Source organism: Notolepis coatsorum (genome assembly GCF_963971535.1).
Source record: "Notolepis coatsorum genome assembly, chromosome: 18".
NCBI classification, from domain to species: Eukaryota; Metazoa; Chordata; class Actinopteri; order Aulopiformes; family Paralepididae; genus Notolepis; species Notolepis coatsorum.
In genome coordinates, this window is record NC_140182.1 from 8896149 (window position 1) to 8918147 (window position 21999).

The 21999-nt window shown below is 41.9% G+C and overlaps 1 protein-coding gene across 1 annotated transcript in view; it reads right to left on the bottom strand.

Annotated features, from left to right (window-relative positions):
* Positions 1-3144: 3144 nt before the first annotated feature.
* Positions 3145-21999, bottom strand: part of ccdc77 (coiled-coil domain containing 77) — a gene marked incomplete at its 5' end in the record, with an annotated part of 59064 nt that continues 40209 nt past the window's right edge. The window contains 6 exons of the mRNA XM_084334503.1: positions 3145-3484; positions 7492-7644; positions 8967-9092; positions 12294-12567; positions 13679-13827; positions 20300-20388. Of these exons, the coding sequence (XP_084190629.1) occupies positions 3338-3484; positions 7492-7644; positions 8967-9092; positions 12294-12567; positions 13679-13827; positions 20300-20388 (938 nt within the window). The 3' untranslated portion in view covers positions 3145-3337. The remainder of the gene's footprint in view (positions 3485-7491; positions 7645-8966; positions 9093-12293; positions 12568-13678; positions 13828-20299; positions 20389-21999) is intronic.

Sequence of the window (21999 nt, forward strand, 5' to 3'; positions counted from 1 at the left end):
TCCCGCTCCTCCCGGCGGGCAGCGTGTCGAAGTGTCCTTGATGAGCAAGACACCCTAATTGCTCCCAATGAGGGGAGCATGTCTATGTTCCCCGGGTCCTATGTTCCCCGGGTTCTATGTTCCCCGCTTTGATTGATTGATTGAACATTTTAGACCACCAGCCCTGATTCCAAACCTTAACCAGTTCGAAAGAGGGCCTAAAATTAACCGTTCGAAACAAGGCGGACATTAATAATTAATAAAATAATAATTTATAAAATGTTCAATCTATTAATCAATCAAAGCGGGGAACATAGGACCCGGGGAACATAGGGATGATCCCCCAATGAGCAGGTGGACGGTCACCTTGCACGGTCGCCTCCGCCGTCGGTGTGTGAATGTGTGAGCGAATGGGTCAAATGTGAGGAACAAATTGTAAAGCGCTTTGGATAAAAGCTGTGTTTACCATTAACCATTTAATTGGGAAGTGGCTTGGAGAGGCGCTTTATGTAGTAGTTTTGCGTCTGCCTTTCTTCCCTCCCGCCCTTGCTGTTCTTTCAAGCTTCCCTATAGGATCCTATAAGGAAACTATAAAAGGACGGGTCGTTAAGGCGGCTACGTGGCGTAGTGGGCAAGGCGCTCGCCACGTAATCTGGAGACGCTGGGCTTGCCTGTTCGAGCCCAGCGCTCCACATTTGCTTTCAGTTTAGCTGGTCGGCCGTACTAATACACATTGGCCGTATTAGGGGGTGGGAAACTGATGGGTGGGGATTGGGCGTTGTGGACAGCGACTCCTACAGGTCGGTTGGTGCGCCTGCGCAGTAGAATCAGGAAGTGTCGGGGGCAGCGTGAGCCTCCCACGCGTTACTCCTCGCCACTGAGAGATCGAGCTGCGCAGGTGAAAAGATGCGACTGCTGTTACCTCGAGTACCGGAGGGGACTTGTGCCATGTATGACTTAGTCCACATTGCAGCCGGCTTGTGGGAGGCAAGAAACAGTGTTCGAGACAGGGGAGGGTTGAATTGGATGATACGAAATTGGGATGGGAGAAAATATAGAAAATGGGAGAAAAAGTGGATAAAAAAAAAAAAAAAAGGACGGGTCGTTATGTCACTGTGTAGCGTGTGAACGCACATGGGTGCCAAGTGTGGAAACTTTCAGTTCTGCCGACATTGAGTGTGTCTGCAGTCTTACCGTGTTCATATGTAGGATCTGTGTCTTACCGTGTTCATATGTAGGATGTGTGTGTCTTACCGTGTTCATATGTAGCATGTGTGTCTTATTGTGTTCATATGTAGGATGTGTGTCTTACCGTGTTCATATGTAGGATGTGTGTCTTACCGTGTTCATATGTAGGATGTGTGTCTTACCGTGTTCATATGTAGGATGTGTGTCTTACCGTGTTCATATGTAGGATGTGTGTGTCTTACTGTGTTCATATGTAGGATGTGTCTTACCGTGTTCATATGTAGGATGCGTGTCTTACCGTGTTCATATGTAGCATGTGTGTGTCTTACCGTGTTCATTATGTAGGATGCGTGTCTTACCGTGTTCATATGTAGCATGTGTGTGTCTTACCGTGTTCATATGTAGCATGTGTGTGTCTTACCGTGTTCATATGTAGGATGTGTGTCTTACCGTGTTCATATGTAGCATGTGTGTGTCTTACCGTGTTCATATGTAGGATGTGTGTCTTACCGTGTTCATATGTAGGATGTGTGTGTCTTACTGTGTTCATATGTAGGATGTGTCTTACCGTGTTCATATGTAGGATGCGTGTCTTACCGTGTTCATATGTAGCATGTGTGTCTTACCGTGTTCATTATGTAGGATGCGTGTCTTACCGTGTTCATATGTAGCATGTGTGTCTTACCGTGTTCATTATGTAGGATGCGTGTCTTACCGTGTTCATATGTAGGATGTGTGTGTCTTACCGTGTTCATATGTAGCATGTGTGTGTCTTACCGTGTTCATTATGTAGGATGCGTGTCTTACCGTGTTCATATGTAGCATGTGTGTGTCTTACCGTGTTCATATGTAGGATGTGTGTCTTACCGTGTTCATATGTAGGATGTGTGTGTCTTACCGTGTTCATATGTAGGATGTGTGTCTTACCGTGTTCATATGTAGGATGTGTGTGTCTTACCGTGTTCATATGTAGGATGTGTGTGTCTTACTGTGTTCATATGTAGGATGTGTCTTACCGTGTTCATATGTAGGATGTGTGTGTCTTACCGTGTTCATATGTAGGATGTGTGTGTCTTAACGTGTTCTAGGGCTGACCCCTATTAATCGATTAGTCGACTAATCGGTCGAAAGGAGCCGTAGTCGACTGGCCAACCTCTTAGTCGAATATATAAAAAAAGAAAAAGAAAAAGAAAATATATATATATATTTTTTTTATCATTCTTTCCAAAAGAAAAGAGGCCTAGAAGCGTGGCTAACTCTAATGGCACGCATACCAGAGAGGCTAACTGCCTATGAAAACAGGCACAGAGGCACTGAAAGAGGATTTCACCCATCTAATGAACACACTAGACTAGACAAATATCAAGATGTATCCATCAGTGGACCAATTGCATGCTTTTACAGAGGACAAGAAGCCTTCAGTCGACTCCTTCAGACATTAAGCACCCCCCACAGCCCAAATGGAATGAAAAAATAAATAAAAAAAAAAGTAAAAAAATTGACTTTTTTTTGTCTACCAATAGTCGACTAACGGCAAATTTTGGCCAATCCTAGTCGACCATCCAAATCCTTAGTCGGGGACAGCCCTACTGTGTTCATATGTAGGATCTGTGTGTCTTACCGTGTTCATATGCAAAAATCTAACCCTAACTAACTTTACTGTCATGCACTTGTTCTAATATACTAACATACACTGTAGTGCTCAACACTTTGATGAACATTGTTGTTACTCAGCGGATAGATTTGTGCCCTTCCTGGTGACTCGTCGTACAGAACGTGTAAGTCAGCTAAATGACTAAATGTAAATGTCTGTGTGTTTGCAGTCGGGGGTGAATCCAACAGTCATTACCGGGATGTAGGGCTGCACGATTAATCGATTTTAAACCGAAAACTGCCGCATTGATAAATAACAAAACACATCTTTATTGATCAAAAGCAAAAATATACAAAAAGCAGTCAAGTCTAAGTTTCATGGCAAGATATAAAGTAGAAAGTTACCTCGGTAGGAGAAAACAAAGTTTCAAAATGTTTGGTTGTAATTTTGACAGCCACAGTCCGACACCCAGGTACCGACTCCGCTTCCGATGCCAGTGCATCATGTCTGAACTGGGTTGAACCTTGCACAACCTCCACAATATACAAAAACAACGTTGGGTAAAGCTGTCCACCGTCAGCAGAAGCGCAGGTCGTTCTCCAGGCCGTAGATCTTAGCCTTCAGTTTCATTATCTCCCCCTGCACAATCTTGGTCCTGGTGTTGGTCTGACGCACCTCGTGTAGGATGGCCAGGTCCTGGTTAGGGCCCACGTTCTGGGTGAGCTAGAGCACAAGAGAGCAAGACCAGGTGAATGAAGACACATAGACGCAGGAGTGGTTGATTTTAGGCAACTATCTTTAATACCATCTCTATCAGCCCCCGTTCGAATCCTGGCTAGTCAGTCAGTCAGCATCGCATTGTATGCTCCTGGCTAGTCAGTCAGCATCGTATTGTACGCTCCTGGCTAGTCAGTCAGCATCGTATTGTACGCTCCTGGCTAGTCAGTCAGCATCGTATTGTATGCTCCTGGCTAGTCAGCATCGCATCGTATGCTCCTGGCTAGTCAGCATCGCATCGTATGCTCCTGGCTAGTCAGCATCGCATCGTACACTTCTGGCTAGTTAGCATCGCATCGTACACGCCTGGCTAGTCAGTCAGCATCGCATCGTACACTCCTGGCTAGTCAGTCAGCATCGTATTGTACGCTCCTGGCTAGTCAGCATCGCATCGTACGCTCCTGGCTAGTCAGCATCGCATCGTACACGCCTGGCTAGTCAGTCAGCATCGCATCGTACACTCCTGGCTAGTCAGTCAGCATCGTATTGTACGCTCCTGGCTAGTCAGCATCGCATCGTACGCTCCTGGCTAGTCAGTCAGCATCGCATCGTACGCTCCTGGCTAGTCAGTCAGCATCGCATCATACGCTCCTGGCTAGTCAGCATCGCATCGTACGCTCCTGGCTAGTCAGCATCGCATCGTACGCTCCTGGCTAGTCAGTCAGCATCGCATCGTACGCTCCTGGCTAGTCAGTCAGCATCGCATCATACGCTCCTGGCTAGTCAGTCAGCATCGCATCGTACGCTCCTGGACTGAAACAGACTAGCTGCAGGGTAAGGGTCGTCAACTCGGCTGCGTTCGGGGCAGAAGTTTCAGCACCATGTTTACCCAGACTAACAGACGTTTCAGCACCATGTTTACTAGGGCTGACCTTCGGATATTTTTTTGGAATTCGAAGCTTCGGGGCCGAGATTCGATTTAAATTCGAAGCTTCGAGATAAAAAAAATTATAATAATAATTATAATTTTTTTTTTTAATGTTGTGGGACTTGTACAGCACTTTGTTCAACTTTGTCAGTGGTGTAAAGTTTAAACCCTTTTAAATCTTAGACAAACTAAACACTTTGCTTTCATGAAATATTGTAAGCCGTCATTTGAGGCTTTATAAAAGCAGCACAATGAACACAAATCTGTCAGTGCCGAGTCCGACCTCATCTTAAATGTATCGTTGCTGACGATCAGAGCATCAAAAAACGACCCCCCCCCCCCCACCTTGATGCATTCATGATGAAACATAATACCAATTATATACCTTTGATTTGGAAATAGTAACATGTCGGGCGGCTGAGTGGCGCAGTGGGCAAGGCGCTCGCCACTAACACAGGAGATGCTGGTATCGAGCCCAGCTCTCGGTGTTGCTACCGGCTTGGCCGGTCGTCATACTAACACAATTGGCAGTGTTAGGGGTGGGAAAGCCGGTGGGTGGGGATTGGACGTTGTGGACAGCGACTCCTACAGGTCGGTTGGTGCGCCTGTACAGCAGAATCAGGAAGTATCGGGGGCAGCGTGAGCCTCCCACACGTTACTCCTCGCCACTGAGAGATCGCGCTGTACAGGTGAAAAGATGCGACGGCTGCCTCCTTGTGTACCGGAGGGGACACGTGATGCAAGGCTTATATCCTCACTACAGCCGACCAGTGGGAGGCATAGTCTAGCAACGTTCGAGACAGGGGAGGGAAGAATTGAAGGGAGAATTGGCAAGGCGAAATTGGGATGGGAGAAAAATTGAAAAATAGGGAGAAAAAGTGGATAAAAAAAAGACATAGTAACGTGTCCACTGTTCAGGCGAGCAACGCGAACGCCTTTAGCAAAATTCACATAGCGCTCCATAACGCAGCTTCCAGGAATGAGCCAGGATCACTCTGAAACTATACAATATTGACCACGGGATAACACGCAAACATATACATGAAACATTTTAGTATTTTTTACATGTTGGACGAGAGATAGTGACTGTCAAATGAGCCATAGTATTGTCTCCATAGCTATAATATAGAATATAGATATTGTTACGAAGGATCAGATTAAACCGAATATATATATTTATTACTTGATATATATTGCATAGTATTTGTATATCGTCTGATATCCCTTGTGTATTCTTTGTACATATACACGGAATATCCCTTTTACCTAGTACAGACCATAATATTTTGTTCTCCTATTGGACAGCGATCCCTTAGGCGCCACGGCCATACCCCCAAGGTCTAGTTCAAAGTCACCGCCAAAGACATGCCTGAACATGATCGGCTCTGCGCAAGAATACGAGACAGAAATAAGGCTGGTACTAGATTGTTCACCTAACGTATAAATACGGCGCAGGTGAATACAGAAGTATGTTACCCAATAAGTTGAAGCCTCACACCACGATACAACGTGCTGTGAAGTGGGCCCGTTTTTGCCCCGAAATAGAGCCTTGAGACCGCGTGCGAACTAATAGCTGAAGTATCAGAGTTTAACGCTGTACCGTCGAGTTCGACCTATTCTATTATTCAGTAATAGTCTATTTAAGTATAGTGTATTGTGCGGCTACCGTTCTACAGTGACCAGCATTACCAACGCTTCCTCATACCTAGCTAGTGTGCTTATCCAGGCTGGGCGGCTTAACCTGGTGCCGTCATCCGAGGAGCCCTAGACGAGGACCGCGTGGATATGTACACTGGATAACCTACCCGACGACTACAGAGCCCTTTTCGGCTGGATTATATTTGCTTTGGTCCTGTATCTGATGGAGCGGAGAATCGTCTACACCCACAATTGTGTGGGATTTACCCTGTGAGGAGCAACGTCGAGCCCGCCTCTAGGACGCCTGAGGCTGGCTAGCTTTCTTCCATGCGGAGCTGCATACCGGAGAATAGCTGTTGTTCGTCTGCGGATCAAGAGATTATTGCACTGTCTCCTGTACTTGGAGTCTCCTTATTCTTCGTTGACCCAGACTTTCGTTACCGACAAATCCTCTCCCCTGCTGGCCTACAACCGGAGGGACCCTACTAGTATCTCCCGCTGCCCTACTAGTGTACCATAGATATAATTCCTAATTCCTATAATACAGGTGGTATTCATTATCTCCTGCGTAATATTCTAATGGACTTACGCTCTTGATCTATTCATGCACATTTTTCGCCTTACAAGCGCGACTCTAAGTAAAGTAATGTAATATAATATTATTCTAACCAAGATTTGTTGTGGAACCGTGTCATTGTGGAAGTGTTCATCTCATATACCTGTGTACTCACTGTATGGCCAGTAGTAATGTACATAAGACAGTAGTGGTTTAATGATACCATACTTATTCAATACAGTCAGGGAATTGTACCCCTCAGTTACAGATATAGCTCTACAAACATCATGACACAGTGAAAATGCCTATCTTTTAAAGCGTGGCCCATTGACTACAAGGATGGAGATAATGGCTGGCGCTGAAAGTGTTAACGCATTGCCGAAAGATCGAATCGGGAAAAATCACATGATCGGGAGCAAAAAAATGCGACCGGGACGAGTCTATTCTTATCCTAACGGATGTATGCTTCCGCGTTCGCGTTTTGCGCTCTGATTGGCCACTGACGTTTCTGGTCGCGATCTGATTGGCCACTGACGTTTCTGGTCATGTGACATGTGCGCCCAATCGCGTGACACGCCCATTTCCGCCTCGAACAGCAGCAAACTACCTAACGCCTAGTTTATCACCGGTTAAGCTTAGGCGACTCTTTCGAAGGTGGTTAAGGTTAGAGTTTAGAATCAGGGCTGGCGTTCTATCGCCCTGCTCTAAGACAAACTCTAACCTTAACCAACTTCGAAAGAGTGCATAAGCTTAACCGGCGAAAGAACTTGCCGTCACACGATTGGTACGACCAGAAACAGCAGTCGCCAATCAGAGTGCAAAACGCGAACGCGGAAGCATGAACCGGTTGCCTTTCGAATAGACGCGACCGGGACATCCCTAGTTTATTACCTTGCAGAGTTGTTTTTCTACGTTTTTGAGCTTCTGCCCGAGCTGCTTGATGTCCGTCCTGTAGCCCTCCGCCTCCATGGTCCTCCTCGTCTCCAGCGCTTTGTACCGCTGCGTCATCAGCTGAAGACGACTCGCCATTTTGTCTGACCGGTCCTGCAGAACAGGATTGGGTTTACGTTGAGCGCGGCCATCTTGTATATTACACGCACACACACATGCATGCGAGCGCGCACACACACAGTATTGTTCAAGTTCAAGTTGGTTTATTAGTTGTCATAGTAAAATACAGAATACTTTATCATGAAATGCTTTTTTCCTGTATGAGCCCCTGGGAGTGTGCTACGTAGAAAATGGATAAAAAGTATAAAATAGAAAAAGTCAAAAGTACGTAAAAAAAAGTGTTGCAGTGAGGTACAATGCAGAAATGGGATGAGGTACAAACTTAGGGTGAGGTGCAATGAGGTATGAATTGTAGTGCAAATCTCTTTACCAATAAATATAAAGTGTGTTAAAAGTGTCTAAAGTGAGTAAAGTAAGGTGAGTGTTTATTTAAAGTGAGTGTGTACATGTGGATGTGTGTGCTGTGAGTGTAGATGATGGGTTGTTACATAGTGTCATTGAGCATCGTGATGATGGCCTGCCCAGGAGATCAAAACATTGAATCCCTATTGATTGATTGAAAATGTTAATGAACAGATTGCAGAATGGGTACAGTACAGTACAGCACAGCTCAATACACACAATTGTTAAAGGGTTGCTGACCAGAGAAAGACTTTTGGTCTTACATCAGGGCTAGGGTTGGGCACCGAGAACCGGTTCTAATAGGAACTGGTTCCTAACTTCCGGTTCATATTTGTATTTCGATTCTTAATTTCGATTCTTAAAAAAAAAAAAAAAAAATTTTAACTTTGTTAATTAATACCCTAGTTACAGTACAGCAACCAAATTAAACTGTATCAAGTCAACTGACAATGTGGATAGCATGAAAAAATTTAAGATTTTTCAAAAAAAAAATAAAAAAATCTCCTGCGAAATAAGCTGTGACCTGTTTTGACCGGCACCTCAAATAATCGGAATCGAGAATCGTTTAGAACAGGAATCGAAATGGAGAATCGGAATCGGAACCGGAATAGTTCAAATCCAAACGATGCCCAACCCTAAATCAAGGCCCCCGCATTTTCAATTCATAATGAGTTGAAATGAATTAATACAAATCTGATCCAATCAGATAGGGATTACAAGTGTTGAACTCCCGGGCCCTGGGGATAGAAGCTCCTTCCGAGTCTCTCTGTACCGGCCATGAGGCTCCGGTATCGCTTGCCGCAGCAGTTCAAAGAGGCAGTTGTGTTTGGGTGACTTGGGTGTATGTATGCGGTACAAAACAAACGTTATAGGTAGCGGCGCTTAACACACACACACACCTCGTCTGGGAATCTTGATGACACAATAAGCACGACTCACACCCCGCCGTGTACCTTGAATATCTCTCTGCCCACGTCCTCCTCCTCCCGGACCTTGGACAGGTCCGTCTCCAGAGTGACGCACTGCTCCCGGTACATCTCGGCCAGGCGATGGGCCTGCTTCAGATCCTCCTGTAACCCCTGGGGAGGGGGACACACTTTTAACTAGGCCACAAAATAATACAACTATTTATTGACTCGTAAAGAGGACAAGCGGGAAGTCGTATAATGCCGTTTGGTCAGACAGTAGTACACTCTCAAACCAAAAACCAAGAGCCTTCTTACAAAAAGAAAATCCTCAAATTACTCCCATTGACCATATTCACACGGTGGCCATTTTGCTCTTATGTCATCCTTTACACTTTACAATCCTGGTCACTTTACAAAATGAAAAAGGTCACTTTACTTTATAAAAAATGTAAATAAAAAAATAAAGAACGGGAGTGGTTCTTGTATAGCAATAGATGGATATAGCAAGATAGCATAGGGATATATATATAACTGTATATTGTATAGTATAGTATTGTATAGTAGTGTACATAAGACCCAGTGCCTCATCATAGCTAACACTGTATTGCATTATCGCAGGACCTTAGCATGTCTTTTACCATGCATTTTAAACTTTATGTACATTATACCTGTTATGTCTTATTCTTATTACTTGTATTATTGCACAATCGCTGCAAGCATGACCACCCGCATTTCACTGTATGCCTTGTATGTAGGGATGCTCGATATTGGCTTTTTTACCGATACCGATATACCGATATTGTCCAATTCTTAATTTCCGATACCGATATCAACCGATACCGATATATGCAGGGTTTCCCCCCCCAAAAATGGAATAATTTCAGGTAATTAACATTACATATCTCTTATTGTGGAATTAACACAACATTATGCATACTTTTGACAATAAGTAAAATCTGAATTTGTTCTTACTTGCTTGCCTGGGTAAATAAAGGTTATAGAAATGTAAAAAATTAAATAAAAATTAAAATTGAAAACCGATACCGATATTTTCCGATATCACATTTGAATGCCGATATCGGCCGATAATATCGGACATCCCTACTTGTAAGCCGTGACAAATAAAACTCTTGACTTGACTCAAGTCGGTATCCTCCCCACACTGTTAGCAAAATGGCCACCGTGTGAATTATGGTCAATGTTGTAATGTTATGAATAGAATTGCCCCCGCAACAATTCAAAGACTACGGTTTTGATTCTGACGTTGGGGACATTTTTGTCTGCCGCAGTGAAATGGCATGAAATGTCATTTTGGTGCCAGGCCTGTATAATAATGTTTTCTCTCTCCAACATGACTGTATGGTGATAATCGGTGTGGTGATCACGGTTCCCACAGACATTGCTAAATGAAATTCAAGGACTTTCATGTACTTTTCCAAGCACTATTTTTCATTTTAAAAAGGGCATTTAAAAGGATACAATTCACTTTGAAATGCTGTTTTTATATATATAAAAAAAAATCTGATCCGATATTTATGGCTTAAAACCAATTTCCCACAATTAGTTACACTTTAAATTTAAAAAAAATCCATTTCTTGAGTCAGAACAATGTTATCATGGATGAACAAAACTTTCAATGCGAATGGTTGATTTGAATTTCAAGGACTTTTTAAGCACTGTTTTCAAGGAATTCCAGGCCTGGACTTTTTTTGGTAAAAAATCAAGCACTTTAAGCACTTCAAGGACCTTGTGTGAACCCTAGGTGATAACCGTGACCTGTAGTGTGTTTTCTCTCTGCAACATGACGGGTGGTGATAAACTGTGTGGTGATAACGGGTGTGGTGATAACTGGGTGGTGATAACGGGTGGTGATAACTGGGTGGTGATAACTGGTGTGGTGATAACGGGTGTGGTGATAACGGGTGGTGATAACTGGTGTGGTGATAACGGGTGGTGATAACGGGTGTGGTGATAACCGGTGTTGTGATAACCGGTGTGGTGATAACCGTGGTGGTGATAACCGGTGTGGTGATAACCGTGGTGGTGATAACTGGGTGGTGATAACCGTGGTGGTGATAACTGGGTGGTGATAACGGGTGTGGTGATAACGGGTGGTGATAACTGGTGTGGTGATAACGGGTGGTGATAACGGGTGTGGTGATAACGGGTGTGGTGATAACGGGTGGTGATAACTGGTGTGGTGATAACCGTGGTGGTGATAACTGGGTGGTGATAACGGGTGTGGTGATAACGGGTGTGGTGATAACGGGTGGTGATAACTGGTGTGGTGATAACGGGTGGTGATAACGGGTGTGGTGATAACCGGTGTTGTGATAACCGGTGTGTGGTGATAACCGTGGTGGTGATAACCGGTGTGGTGATAACCGGTGTGGTGATAACCGGGGTATGGTGATAACCAGTGTGTGGTGATAACCGGTGTGGTGATAACCGTGGTGGTGATAACCGGGTGTTGTGATAACCGTGGTGGTGATAACCGGTGTGGTGATAACCGTGGTGGTGATAACCGGTGTGGTGATAACCGGGGTATGGTGATAACCAGTGTGTGGTGATAACCGTGGTGGTGATAACCGGGTGTTGTGATAACCGTGGTGGTGATAACCGGTGTGGTGATAACCGGGGTATGGTGATAACCAGTGTGTGGTGATAACCGGTGTGGTGATAACCGGGGTATGGTGATAACCAGTGTGTGGTGATAACCGGTGTGGTGATAACCGTGGTGATAACGGGTGTGGTGATAACTGGGTGGTGATAACAGGGTGTGGTGATAACGGGTGTGGTGATAACTGGGTGGTGATAACCGGTGTGGTGATAACCGTGGTGGTGATAACCGGGTGTTGTGATAACCGTGGTGGTGATAACCGGTGTGGTGATAACCGGGGTATGGTGATAACCAGTGTGTGGTGATAACCGGTGTGGTGATAACCGGGGTATGGTGATAACCAGTGTGTGGTGATAACCGGTGTGGTGATAACCGTGGTGATAACGGGTGTGGTGATAACTGGGTGGTGATAACAGGGTGTGGTGATAACGGGTGTGGTGATAACTGGGTGGTGATAACGGGTGTGGTGATAACGGGTGTGGTGATAACGGGTGTGGTGATAACTGGGTGGTGATAACAGGGTGTGGTGATAACGGGTGTGGTGATAACTGGGGATGTCCGATATTATCGGCCGATATTGGCATTGAAATATAATATCGGAAATGATCGGTATCGGTTTTCAAATTATTATATATTTTTGCCATATATCGGTATCGGAAATTAGGAGTTGGACAATATCAGTATATCGGTAAAAATGCCAACATCGAACATCCCTAGTGATAACTGGGTGTGGTGATAACCGGTGGACCTACCCTGAGCGCCTCCTTGTGGTTCTGCTGTGGTTGGTGGGTGAGGTGCAGGCCGGTGGTACCGGCGTGTGGCCTCAGACCGGCGGGCCCCACGGGGTGGTCCCTGCCGCCGCCCCCGCCACCTCCTCCTCTCCTCAGACGCTCCTGGCAGGAGTCCAGGTCCCTCAGCAGACGGTCCTTCTCCACCATCCAGCCCTTCTGCTGAGCCCGCATGTCGAACTTCATCTGCAGGAAGTCCTTGGTGCTCTGGTAGAGCAGGTTCTGGATCCTCTGGAGCCTGAGGGGGGAGGGGGAGGAGCCATGATGAGGGAGGAGGAGGGGCCATGAGGGGGAGGAGGAGGAGCCATGAGGGGGGGGGGAGAGGAGCCAGGCGTTACCCACACGGGAGAGACACACCTCTCTCTCTCTCTCTCTGCAGTGCACACGTGCAGGGAAGTAGCATTTTTTTTTTTTTTTTTTGATCCACTTTTTCTCCCATTTTTCTATATTTTTCTCCCATCCCAATTTCGTATCATCCAATTCAACCCTCCCCTGTCACGAACGCTGTTTCTTGCCTCCCACAAGCCGGCTGCAATGTGGACTAAGTCATACAAAGCACAAGTCCCCTCCGGTACTTGAGGTAACAGCAGTCGCATCTTTTCACCTGCGCAGCTCGATCTCTCAGTGGCGAGGAGTAACGCGTGGGAGGCTCACGCTGCCCCCGACACTTCCTGATTCTACTGCGCAGGCGCACCAACCGACCTGTAGGAGTCGCTTGTTCACAACGTTCGATCCCCACCCATCAGTTTTCCCTCCCCGTAATACGGCCAATGTGTATTAGTATGAACGACCAGCTAAACTGAAAACAATGTGGAGAGCTGGATTCGAACACGCGAATCCTAGCGTCTCCACACTGGTGGTGAGTGCCTTGCCCACTACACCACCTAGCCGCCCACGGAAGTAGCATTTTGTTAAAGGGGAACTATTTAGCTATTTCTTTCACTATTTGGGCAATTTTACACTATTCCGGTGAGTCTATGGAACACATCTGTACGTTTTTTTTCAATTAAATTCATTGTTTTTTGTATTTTTAATCAAGTACTTTGGTGCACCACTTTCTCCCCTTACAAAACCCACGCTGTTTTTTGGCTGGGCTCCGCCCATACTCGCAATGCGCTTTGAGTGACAGTCACCCACCTGCACTGGCAGATACCTTTGGGGAGAGAGAGGTTTTACGAACAAAACTACAATGATTTGAATTTCAAGGACTTTTTAAGCACCTTGTTAAAATTTTTACTGTTTTCAAGGAATTCCAGGCGTCGACAATTTTTTTCTTTCAAAAATCAAGCACTTTAAGCACTTCAAGGACCTTGTGCGAACCCTGAGGAAGGTGTAGTCTTGTATCGTACTTGTCGCTCATTTCCGTTAAGCGCTCCTGGTCTCTCTGCTGCTGCACCTGGCCCTCCTCCACGTGGATCCTCCGGTCCTCCAGCAGCGACTCCACCTGCTCTTTGGCGAGACGCGTCTGCTCCTCCATCTGAGCCTGCAGCGCCTCCACCTGGAAGGCGGACAGAAAAGGTGCACGAGTCGATGCAAAAAAAACAACAAGCAAAGATACTGCTGAAAGTTCAGAACGTTGAAAATGTTTCACTCCATAGATTAATTAACTACACACATGAGTGCATGCTTACCAATTGCCAGTCTGCAACACTACTATCACCGACATCTAAGAAGGGAGATCCCCCCCTTGAATGGCCCTTCTAAGGTTTCTCTCCTCCACACTGCCTGTGGTGCATTTTTTCCTATTGCTAGGTTTTAGTGAGTTTTTCCTTACCTTCGCGTGGGGTATGTCTGGGAGCGTTTGCATTCATTCATTTATTTTGCATTTATTTTAAATTTGTTGGACCTTATGGTGTTCTTGTTTTGTTCTTGACTTATTGTGATGTTTCTTCTTGACTTGTTTAAAGAAGACGTGTCCGAACCATGGGGACATTAACGTGTGTTGTCGGGCCTTACAAATACATTTGATTTGATTTAATCTAGATTCATTTTTTTAACGCTTTAAATAATTTAAATTAATCTCCAGAGTTAAAGCATTCATTTTGACAGCCCTACTAAAGATCTAATACTGCTCTGCTCTCTAAATATCTAATACTGCTCTGCTCTCTAAATATGCAATACTGCTCTGCTCTCTAAAGATCTAATACAGCTCTGCTCTCTAAAGATCTAATGCTGCTCTGCTCTCTAAAGATCTAATACTGCTCTGCTCTCTAAAGATCTAATGCTGCTGCTCTATAAAGATCTAATACTGCTCTGCTCTCTAAAGATCTAATACTGCTCTGCACTCTAAAGATCTAATGCTGCTCTGCTCTCTAAAGATCTAATACTGCTCTGCTCTCTAAAGATCTAATGCTGCTGCTCTATAAAGATCTAATACTGCTCTGCTCTCTAAAGATCTAATACTGCTCTGCTCTCTAAAGATCTAATACTGCTCTGCTCTCTAAAGATCTAATACTGCTCTGCTCTCTAAAGATCTAATACTGCTCTGCTCTCTAAAGATCTAATACTGCTCTGCTCTCTAAAGATCTAATACGGCTCTGATCTCTAAAGATCTAATACTGCTCTGCTCTCTAAAGATCTAATACTGCTCTGCTCTCTAAAGATCTAATACTGCTCTGCTCTCTAAAGATCTAATGCTGCTGCTCTCTAAAGATCTAATACTCCTCTGCTTTCTAAAGATCTAATACTGCTCTGCACTCTAAAGATCTAATACTGCTCTGCTCTCTAAAGATCTAATACTGCTCTGCACTCTAAAGATCTAATACTGCTCTGCTCTCTAAAGATCTAATACTGCTCTGCACTCTAAAGATCTAATGCTGCTCTGCTCTCTAAAGATATAATACTGCTCTGCTCTCTAAAGATCTAATACTGCTCTGCACTCTAAAGATCTAATGCTGCTCTGCTCTCTAAAGATCTAATACTGCTCTGCTCTCTAAAGATCTAATGCTGCTCTGCTCTCTAAAGATATAATACTGCTCTGCTCTCTAAAGATCTAATACTGCTCTGCACTCTAAAGATCTAATGCTGCTCTGCTCTCTAAAGATCTAATGCTGCTGGACTCTAAAAATATAATACTGCTCTGCTCTCCAAAGATCTAATACTGCTCTGCTCTCTAAAGATCTAATACGGCTCTGCTCTCTAAATATCTAATACTGCTCTGCTCTCTAAATATCTAATGCTGCTCTGCTCTCTAAAGATCTAATGCTGCTCTGCTCTCTAAAGATCTAATACTGCTCTGCTCTCTAAAGATCTAATGCTCTGTACTCAATTAAATCAATGTCAAAGTATGCTTGTCTTTTAGTACTCTTACCTGTAGTAATAAAGTATGCTGGTCTTTTAGTGTCTTTATCTGTAGTAATAAAGTATGCTGGTCTTTTAGTACTCTTACCTGTAGTAATAAAGTATGCTGGTCTTTTAGTACTCTTACCTGTAGTAATAAAGTATGCTTGTCTTTTAGTACTCTTACCTGTAGTAATAAAGTATGCTTGTCTTTTAGTACTCTTACCTGTAGTAATAAAGTATGCTGGTCTTTTAGTACTCTTACCTGTAGTAATAAAGTATGCTGGTCTTTTAGTACTCTTACCTGTAGTAATAAAGTATGCTTGTCTTTTAGTAATCTTACCTGTAGTAATAAAGTATGCTGGTCTTTTAGTACTCTTACCCTGTAGTAATAAAGTATGCTGGTCTTTTAGTACTCTTACCTGTAGTAATAAAGTATGCTGGTCTTTTAGTACTCTTACCTGTAGTAATAAAGTATGCTCGTCTTTTAGTACTTACCTGTAGTAATAAAGTATGCTTGTCTTTTAGTACTCTTACCTGTAGTAATAAAGTATGCTTGTCTTTTAGTACTCTTACCTGTAGTAATAAAGTATGCTTGTCTTTTAGTACTCTTACCTGTAGTAATAAAGTATGCTTGTCTTTTAGTACTCTTACCTGTAGTAATAAAGTATGCTTGTCTTTTAGTACTCTTACCTGTAGTAATAAAGTATGCTTGTCTTTTAGTAATCTTACCTGTAGTAATAAAGTATGCTTGTCTTTTAGTACTCTTACCTGTAGTAATAAAGTATGCTTGTCTTTTAGTACTCTTACCTGTAGTAATAAAGTATGCTGGTCTTTTAGTACTCTTACCTGTAGTAATAAAGTACTCTTACCTGTAGTAATAAAGTATGCTGGTCTTTTAGTACTCTTACCTGTAGTAATAAAGTACTCTTACCTGTAGTAATAAAGTATGCTGGTCTTTTAGTACTCTTACCTGTAGTAATAAAGTACTCTTACCTGTAGTAATAAAGTATGCTGGTCTTTTAGTACTCTTACCTGTAGTAATAAAGTACTCTTACCTGTAGTAATAAAGTATGCTGGTATTTTAGTACTCTTACCTGTAGTAATAAAGTACTCTTACCTGTAGTAATAAAGTATGCTGGTCTTTTAGTACTCTTACCTGTAGTAATAAAGTACTCTTACCTGTAGTAATAAAGTATGCTTGTCTTTTATTACTCTTACCCTGTAGTAATAAAGTATGCTTGCCTTTTAGTACTCTTACCTGTAGTAATAAAGTATGCTTGTCTTTTAGTACTCTTACCTGTAGTAATAAAGTATGCTGGTCTTTTAGTACTCTTACCTGTAGTAATAAAGTACTCTTACCTGTAGTAATAAAGTATGCTTGTCTTTTAGTACTCTTACCTGTAGTAATAAAGTATGCTTGTCTTTTAGTACTCTTACCTGTAGTAATAAAGTATGCTTGTCTTTTAGTACTCTTACCTGTAGTAATAAAGTATGCTGGTCTTTTAGTACTCTTACCTGTAGTAATAAAGTACTCTTACCTGTAGTAATAAAGTATGCTTGTCTTTTAGTACTCTTACCTGTAGTAATAAAGTATGCTTGTCTTTTAGTACTCTTACCTGTAGTAATAAAGTATGCTTGTCTTTTAGTACTCTTACCTGTAGTAATAAAGTATGCTGGTCTTTTAGTACTCTTACCTGTAGTAATAAAGTATGCTGGTCTTTTAGTACTCTTACCTGTAGTAATAAAGTACTCTTACCTGTAGTAATAAAGTATGCTGGTCTTTTAGTACTCTTACCTGTAGTAATAAAGTACTCTTACCTGTAGTAATAAAGTATGCTGGTCTTTTAGTACTCTTACCTGTAGTAATAAAGTACTCTTACCTGTAGTAATAAAGTATGCTGGTATTTTAGTACTCTTACCTGTAGTAATAAAGTACTCTTACCTGTAGTAATAAAGTATGCTGGTCTTTTAGTACTCTTACCTGTAGTAATAAAGTACTCTTACCTGTAGTAATAAAGTATGCTTGTCTTTTAGTACTCTTACCTGTAGTAATAAAGTATGCTTGTCTTTTAGTACTCTTACCTGTAGTAATAAAGTATGCTGGTCTTTTAGTACTCTTACCTGTAGTAATAAAGTATGCTTGTCTTTTAGTACTCTTACCTGTAGTAATAAAGTATGCTTGTCTTTTAGTGTCTTTATCTGTAGTAATAAAGTATGCTGGTCTTTTAGTACTCTTACCTGTAGTAATAAAGTATGCTGGTCTTTTAGTACTCTTACCTGTAGTAATAAAGTATGCTGGTCTTTTAGTACTCTTACCTGTAGTAATAAAGTATGCTTGTCTTTTAGTACTCTTACCTGTAGTAATAAAGTATGCTTGTCTTTTAGTGTCTTTATCTGTAGTAATAAAGTATGCTGGTCTTTTAGTACTCTTACCTGTAGTAATAAAGTATGCTGGTCTTTTAGTACTCTTACCTGTAGTAATAAAGTATGCTGGTCTTTTAGTACTCTTACCTGTAGTAATAAAGTATGCTGGTCTTTTAGTACTCTTACCTGTAGTAATAAAGTATGCTGGTCTTTTAGTACTCTTACCTGTAGTAATAAAGTATGCTGGTCTTTTAGTACTCTTACCTGTAGTAATAAAGTACTCTTACCTGTAGTAATAAAGTATGCTGGTCTTTTAGTACTCTTACCTGTAGTAATAAAGTACTCTTACCTGTAGTAATAAAGTATGCTGGTCTTTTAGTACTCTTACCTGTAGTAATAAAGTACTCTTACCTGTAGTAATAAAGTATGCTGGTCTTTTAGTACTCTTACCTGTAGTAATAAAGTATGCTGGTCTTTTAGTACTCTTACCTGTAGTAATAAAGTATGCTGGTCTTTTAGTACTCTTACCTGTAGTAATAAAGTATGCTTGTCTTTTAGTACTCTTACCTGTAGTAATAAAGTATGCTTGTCTTTTAGTAATCTTACCTGTAGTAATAAAGTATGCTGGTCTTTTAGTACTCTTACCTGTAGTAATAAAGTATGCTGGTCTTTTAGTACTCTTACCTGTAGTAATAAAGTACTCTTACCTGTAGTAATAAAGTATGCTGGTCTTTTAGTACTCTTACCTGTAGTAATAAAGTATGCTGGTCTTTTAGTACTCTTACCTGTAGTAATAAAGTATGCTCGTCTTTTAGTACTCTTACCTGTAGTAATAAAGTATGCTGGTCTTTTAGTACTCTTAATAAAGTATGCTGGTCTTTTAGTACTCTTACCTGTAGTAATAAAGTATGCTGGTCTTTTAGTACTCTTACCTGTAGTAATAAAGTATGCTTGTCTTTTAGTAATCTTACCTGTAGTAATAAAGTATGCTGGTCTTTTAGTACTCTTACCTGTAGTAATAAAGTATGCTGGTCTTTTAGTACTCTTACCTGTAGTAATAAAGTATGCTGGTCTTTTAGTGTCTTTATCTGTAGTAATAAAGTATGCTGGTCTTTTAGTACTCTTACCTGTAGTAATAAAGTACTCTTACCTGTAGTAATAAAGTATGCTGGTCTTTTAGTACTCTTACCTGTAGTAATAAAGTACTCTTACCTGTAGTAATAAAGTATGCTGGTCTTTTAGTGTCTTTATCTGTAGTAATAAAGTATGCTGGTCTTTTAGTGTCTTTATCTGTAGTAATAAAGTATGCTTGTCTTTTAGTACTCTTACCTGTAGTAATAAAGTATGCTGGTCTTTTAGTACTCTTACCTGTAGTAATAAAGTATGCTTGTCTTTTAGTACTCTTACCTGTAGTAATAAAGTATGCTTGTCTTTTAGTACTCTTACCTGTAGTAATAAAGTATGCTGGTCTTTTAGTACTCTTACCCTGTAGTAATAAAGTATGCTGGTCTTTTAGTACTCTTACCTGTAGTAATAAAGTATGCTCGTCTTTTAGTACTTACCTGTAGTAATAAAGTATGCTTGTCTTTTAGTACTCTTACCTGTAGTAATAAAGTATGCTGGTCTTTTAGTACTCTTACCTGTAGTAATAAAGTACGCTGGTCTTTTAGTACTCTTACCTGTAGTAATAAAGTATGCTTGTCTTTTAGTACTCTTACCTGTAGTAATAAAGTATGCTTGTCTTTTAGTACTCTTACCTGTAGTAATAAAGTATGCTTGTCTTTTAGTACTCTTACCTGTAGTAATAAAGTATGCTTGTCTTTTAGTACTCTTACCTGTAGTAATAAAGTATGCTGGTCTTTTAGTACTCTTACCTGTAGTAATAAAGTATGCTGGTCTTTTAGTACTCTTACCTGTAGTAATAAAGTACTCTTACCTGTAGTAATAAAGTATGCTGGTCTTTTAGTACTCTTACCTGTAGTAATAAAGTACTCTTACCTGTAGTAATAAAGTATGCTGGTCTTTTAGTACTCTTACCTGTAGTAATAAAGTACTCTTACCTGTAGTAATAAAGTATGCTGGTATTTTAGTACTCTTACCTGTAGTAATAAAGTACTCTTACCTGTAGTAATAAAGTATGCTGGTCTTTTAGTACTCTTACCTGTAGTAATAAAGTACTCTTACCTGTAGTAATAAAGTATGCTTGTCTTTTAGTACTCTTACCTGTAGTAATAAAGTACTCTTACCTGTAGTAATAAAGTATGCTTGTCTTTTAGTACTCTTACCTGTAGTAATAAAGTATGCTGGTCTTTTAGTACTCTTACCTGTAGTAATAAAGTCTGGTTGTCCCTCTTGTATTGCTCTGCAGACTCCCCATCCAGCCATTTCACTGATCTGGCTCTCCTGCTGCTCTCTGTTCAGATACACATAACATTTACATTTAGGCATTTAGCTGTCATAAGCTTTTATTTTGTTTGTCAAACAGTTTGTGAAAGAACTTGAGTGCTACAGATTTGAGTGCACCATAGACAACCGGCTTATAGGGACAGGCCGGCGTCTATAAGAGACCTGCCTTTAATTCCTTTTGTCCAAACCACTCGCTCAGCAAGGATGGAAAATGCTAGGGGTGACCCCTATTACTCGGTCGAAAGGAGCCGTAGTCGACTGCCAACCTCTTAGTCGAATACAAAAAAAATATATATATATTATAAAAAAAATATATATATATTTTTTTTTAATCATTCTTTCCAAAAGAAAAGAGGCCTAGAAGCGTGGCTAATGCTAATGGCACACATACCAGAGGCTACAGTAACTGCCTACGAAAACAGGCACAGAGGCACTGAAAGAGGATTTCACCCATCTAATGAACACACTAGACTAGACAAATATCAAGATGTATCCATCAGTGGACCAATTGCATGCTTTTGCAGAGGACAAGAAGCCTTCAGTCGACTCCTTTAGACATTAAGCACCCCACAGCCCAAATGGAATGAAAAAAAAATATATATATAAAAAATAATACTTTTTTTTATTTTTTATGTCGACTAATAGTCGACTAACGGCAAATTTTGGCCAATCATAGTCGACTATCCAAATCCTTAGTCGGGGACAGCCCTAGAAAATGCTATCAAATAGTTTACTTAAACCAGTAAGCAAACATTTTACTTTTATTAGAGTTTGGACAGTGAGGTTTCAAGAAGAGTTCTAGAGTGTCTGTGGCTTTCCAACCTGGCCAAACCCAGGTAATAAATAGCTCTGCTAGCCAGGGACGTGCACAGGACTTTAGAGGGGCAGGTGGTCAAAGGCTGAAAAGGGCACTTTACCTGTGTGTGTTTTAACCAAGCGCGCGCAGCGCGCAAGCCCGATTTTTAAGGGCTCTTTTCAGGCGGGGGGGCGCCCTTTTTATGCTTTTTGGGGGGTTTTGGTGATCAAATATTGAACTATAATAATCAGTGCAGGAGCTCACTTATCCTTGAAAGACACTTTTATCACTGACTTAAAAGGCCCATACACCTCCATAAATGTTCAGGGGGGAGGGAATAAGTGCTTACCCTACAGACCCCAAGAAGTGCTGTATATTCTGTATTGTTTAATATAAATGCATTTTTTTATTCCAATCCCGATTTGTATTTGAGATTCCCTAATCCCATCGGACTTGACTTCTTCGTGTCCCTCAGTGAGTGTAATACCAGCATTCAACTGTATGCGCCACAGCGGTTTCTATCATCATCATCACCACCACCACCACCCACGCTATGCATAAAATATATAGGTCCGCGGAGAGGCACGCTGAGGAGGCCACGCAAACTGCAATGGAATATGGGGCATCTCTCTCTCCTTACCTAATATTTTTATTCTATCCTGACATGTTTCAGTTGGAAGGGCAGTCTATATGCGTAACGGTAAAGGGCACTTTTTTATGAGGCTCAAAAGGGCAGGTGCTCAAGCACCCCTTGGTCTCTATGTGTGCACGTGCCTTCTGCTAGCACCAACCCGGCCAACCCCTGGTAATAAACAGCTCTGC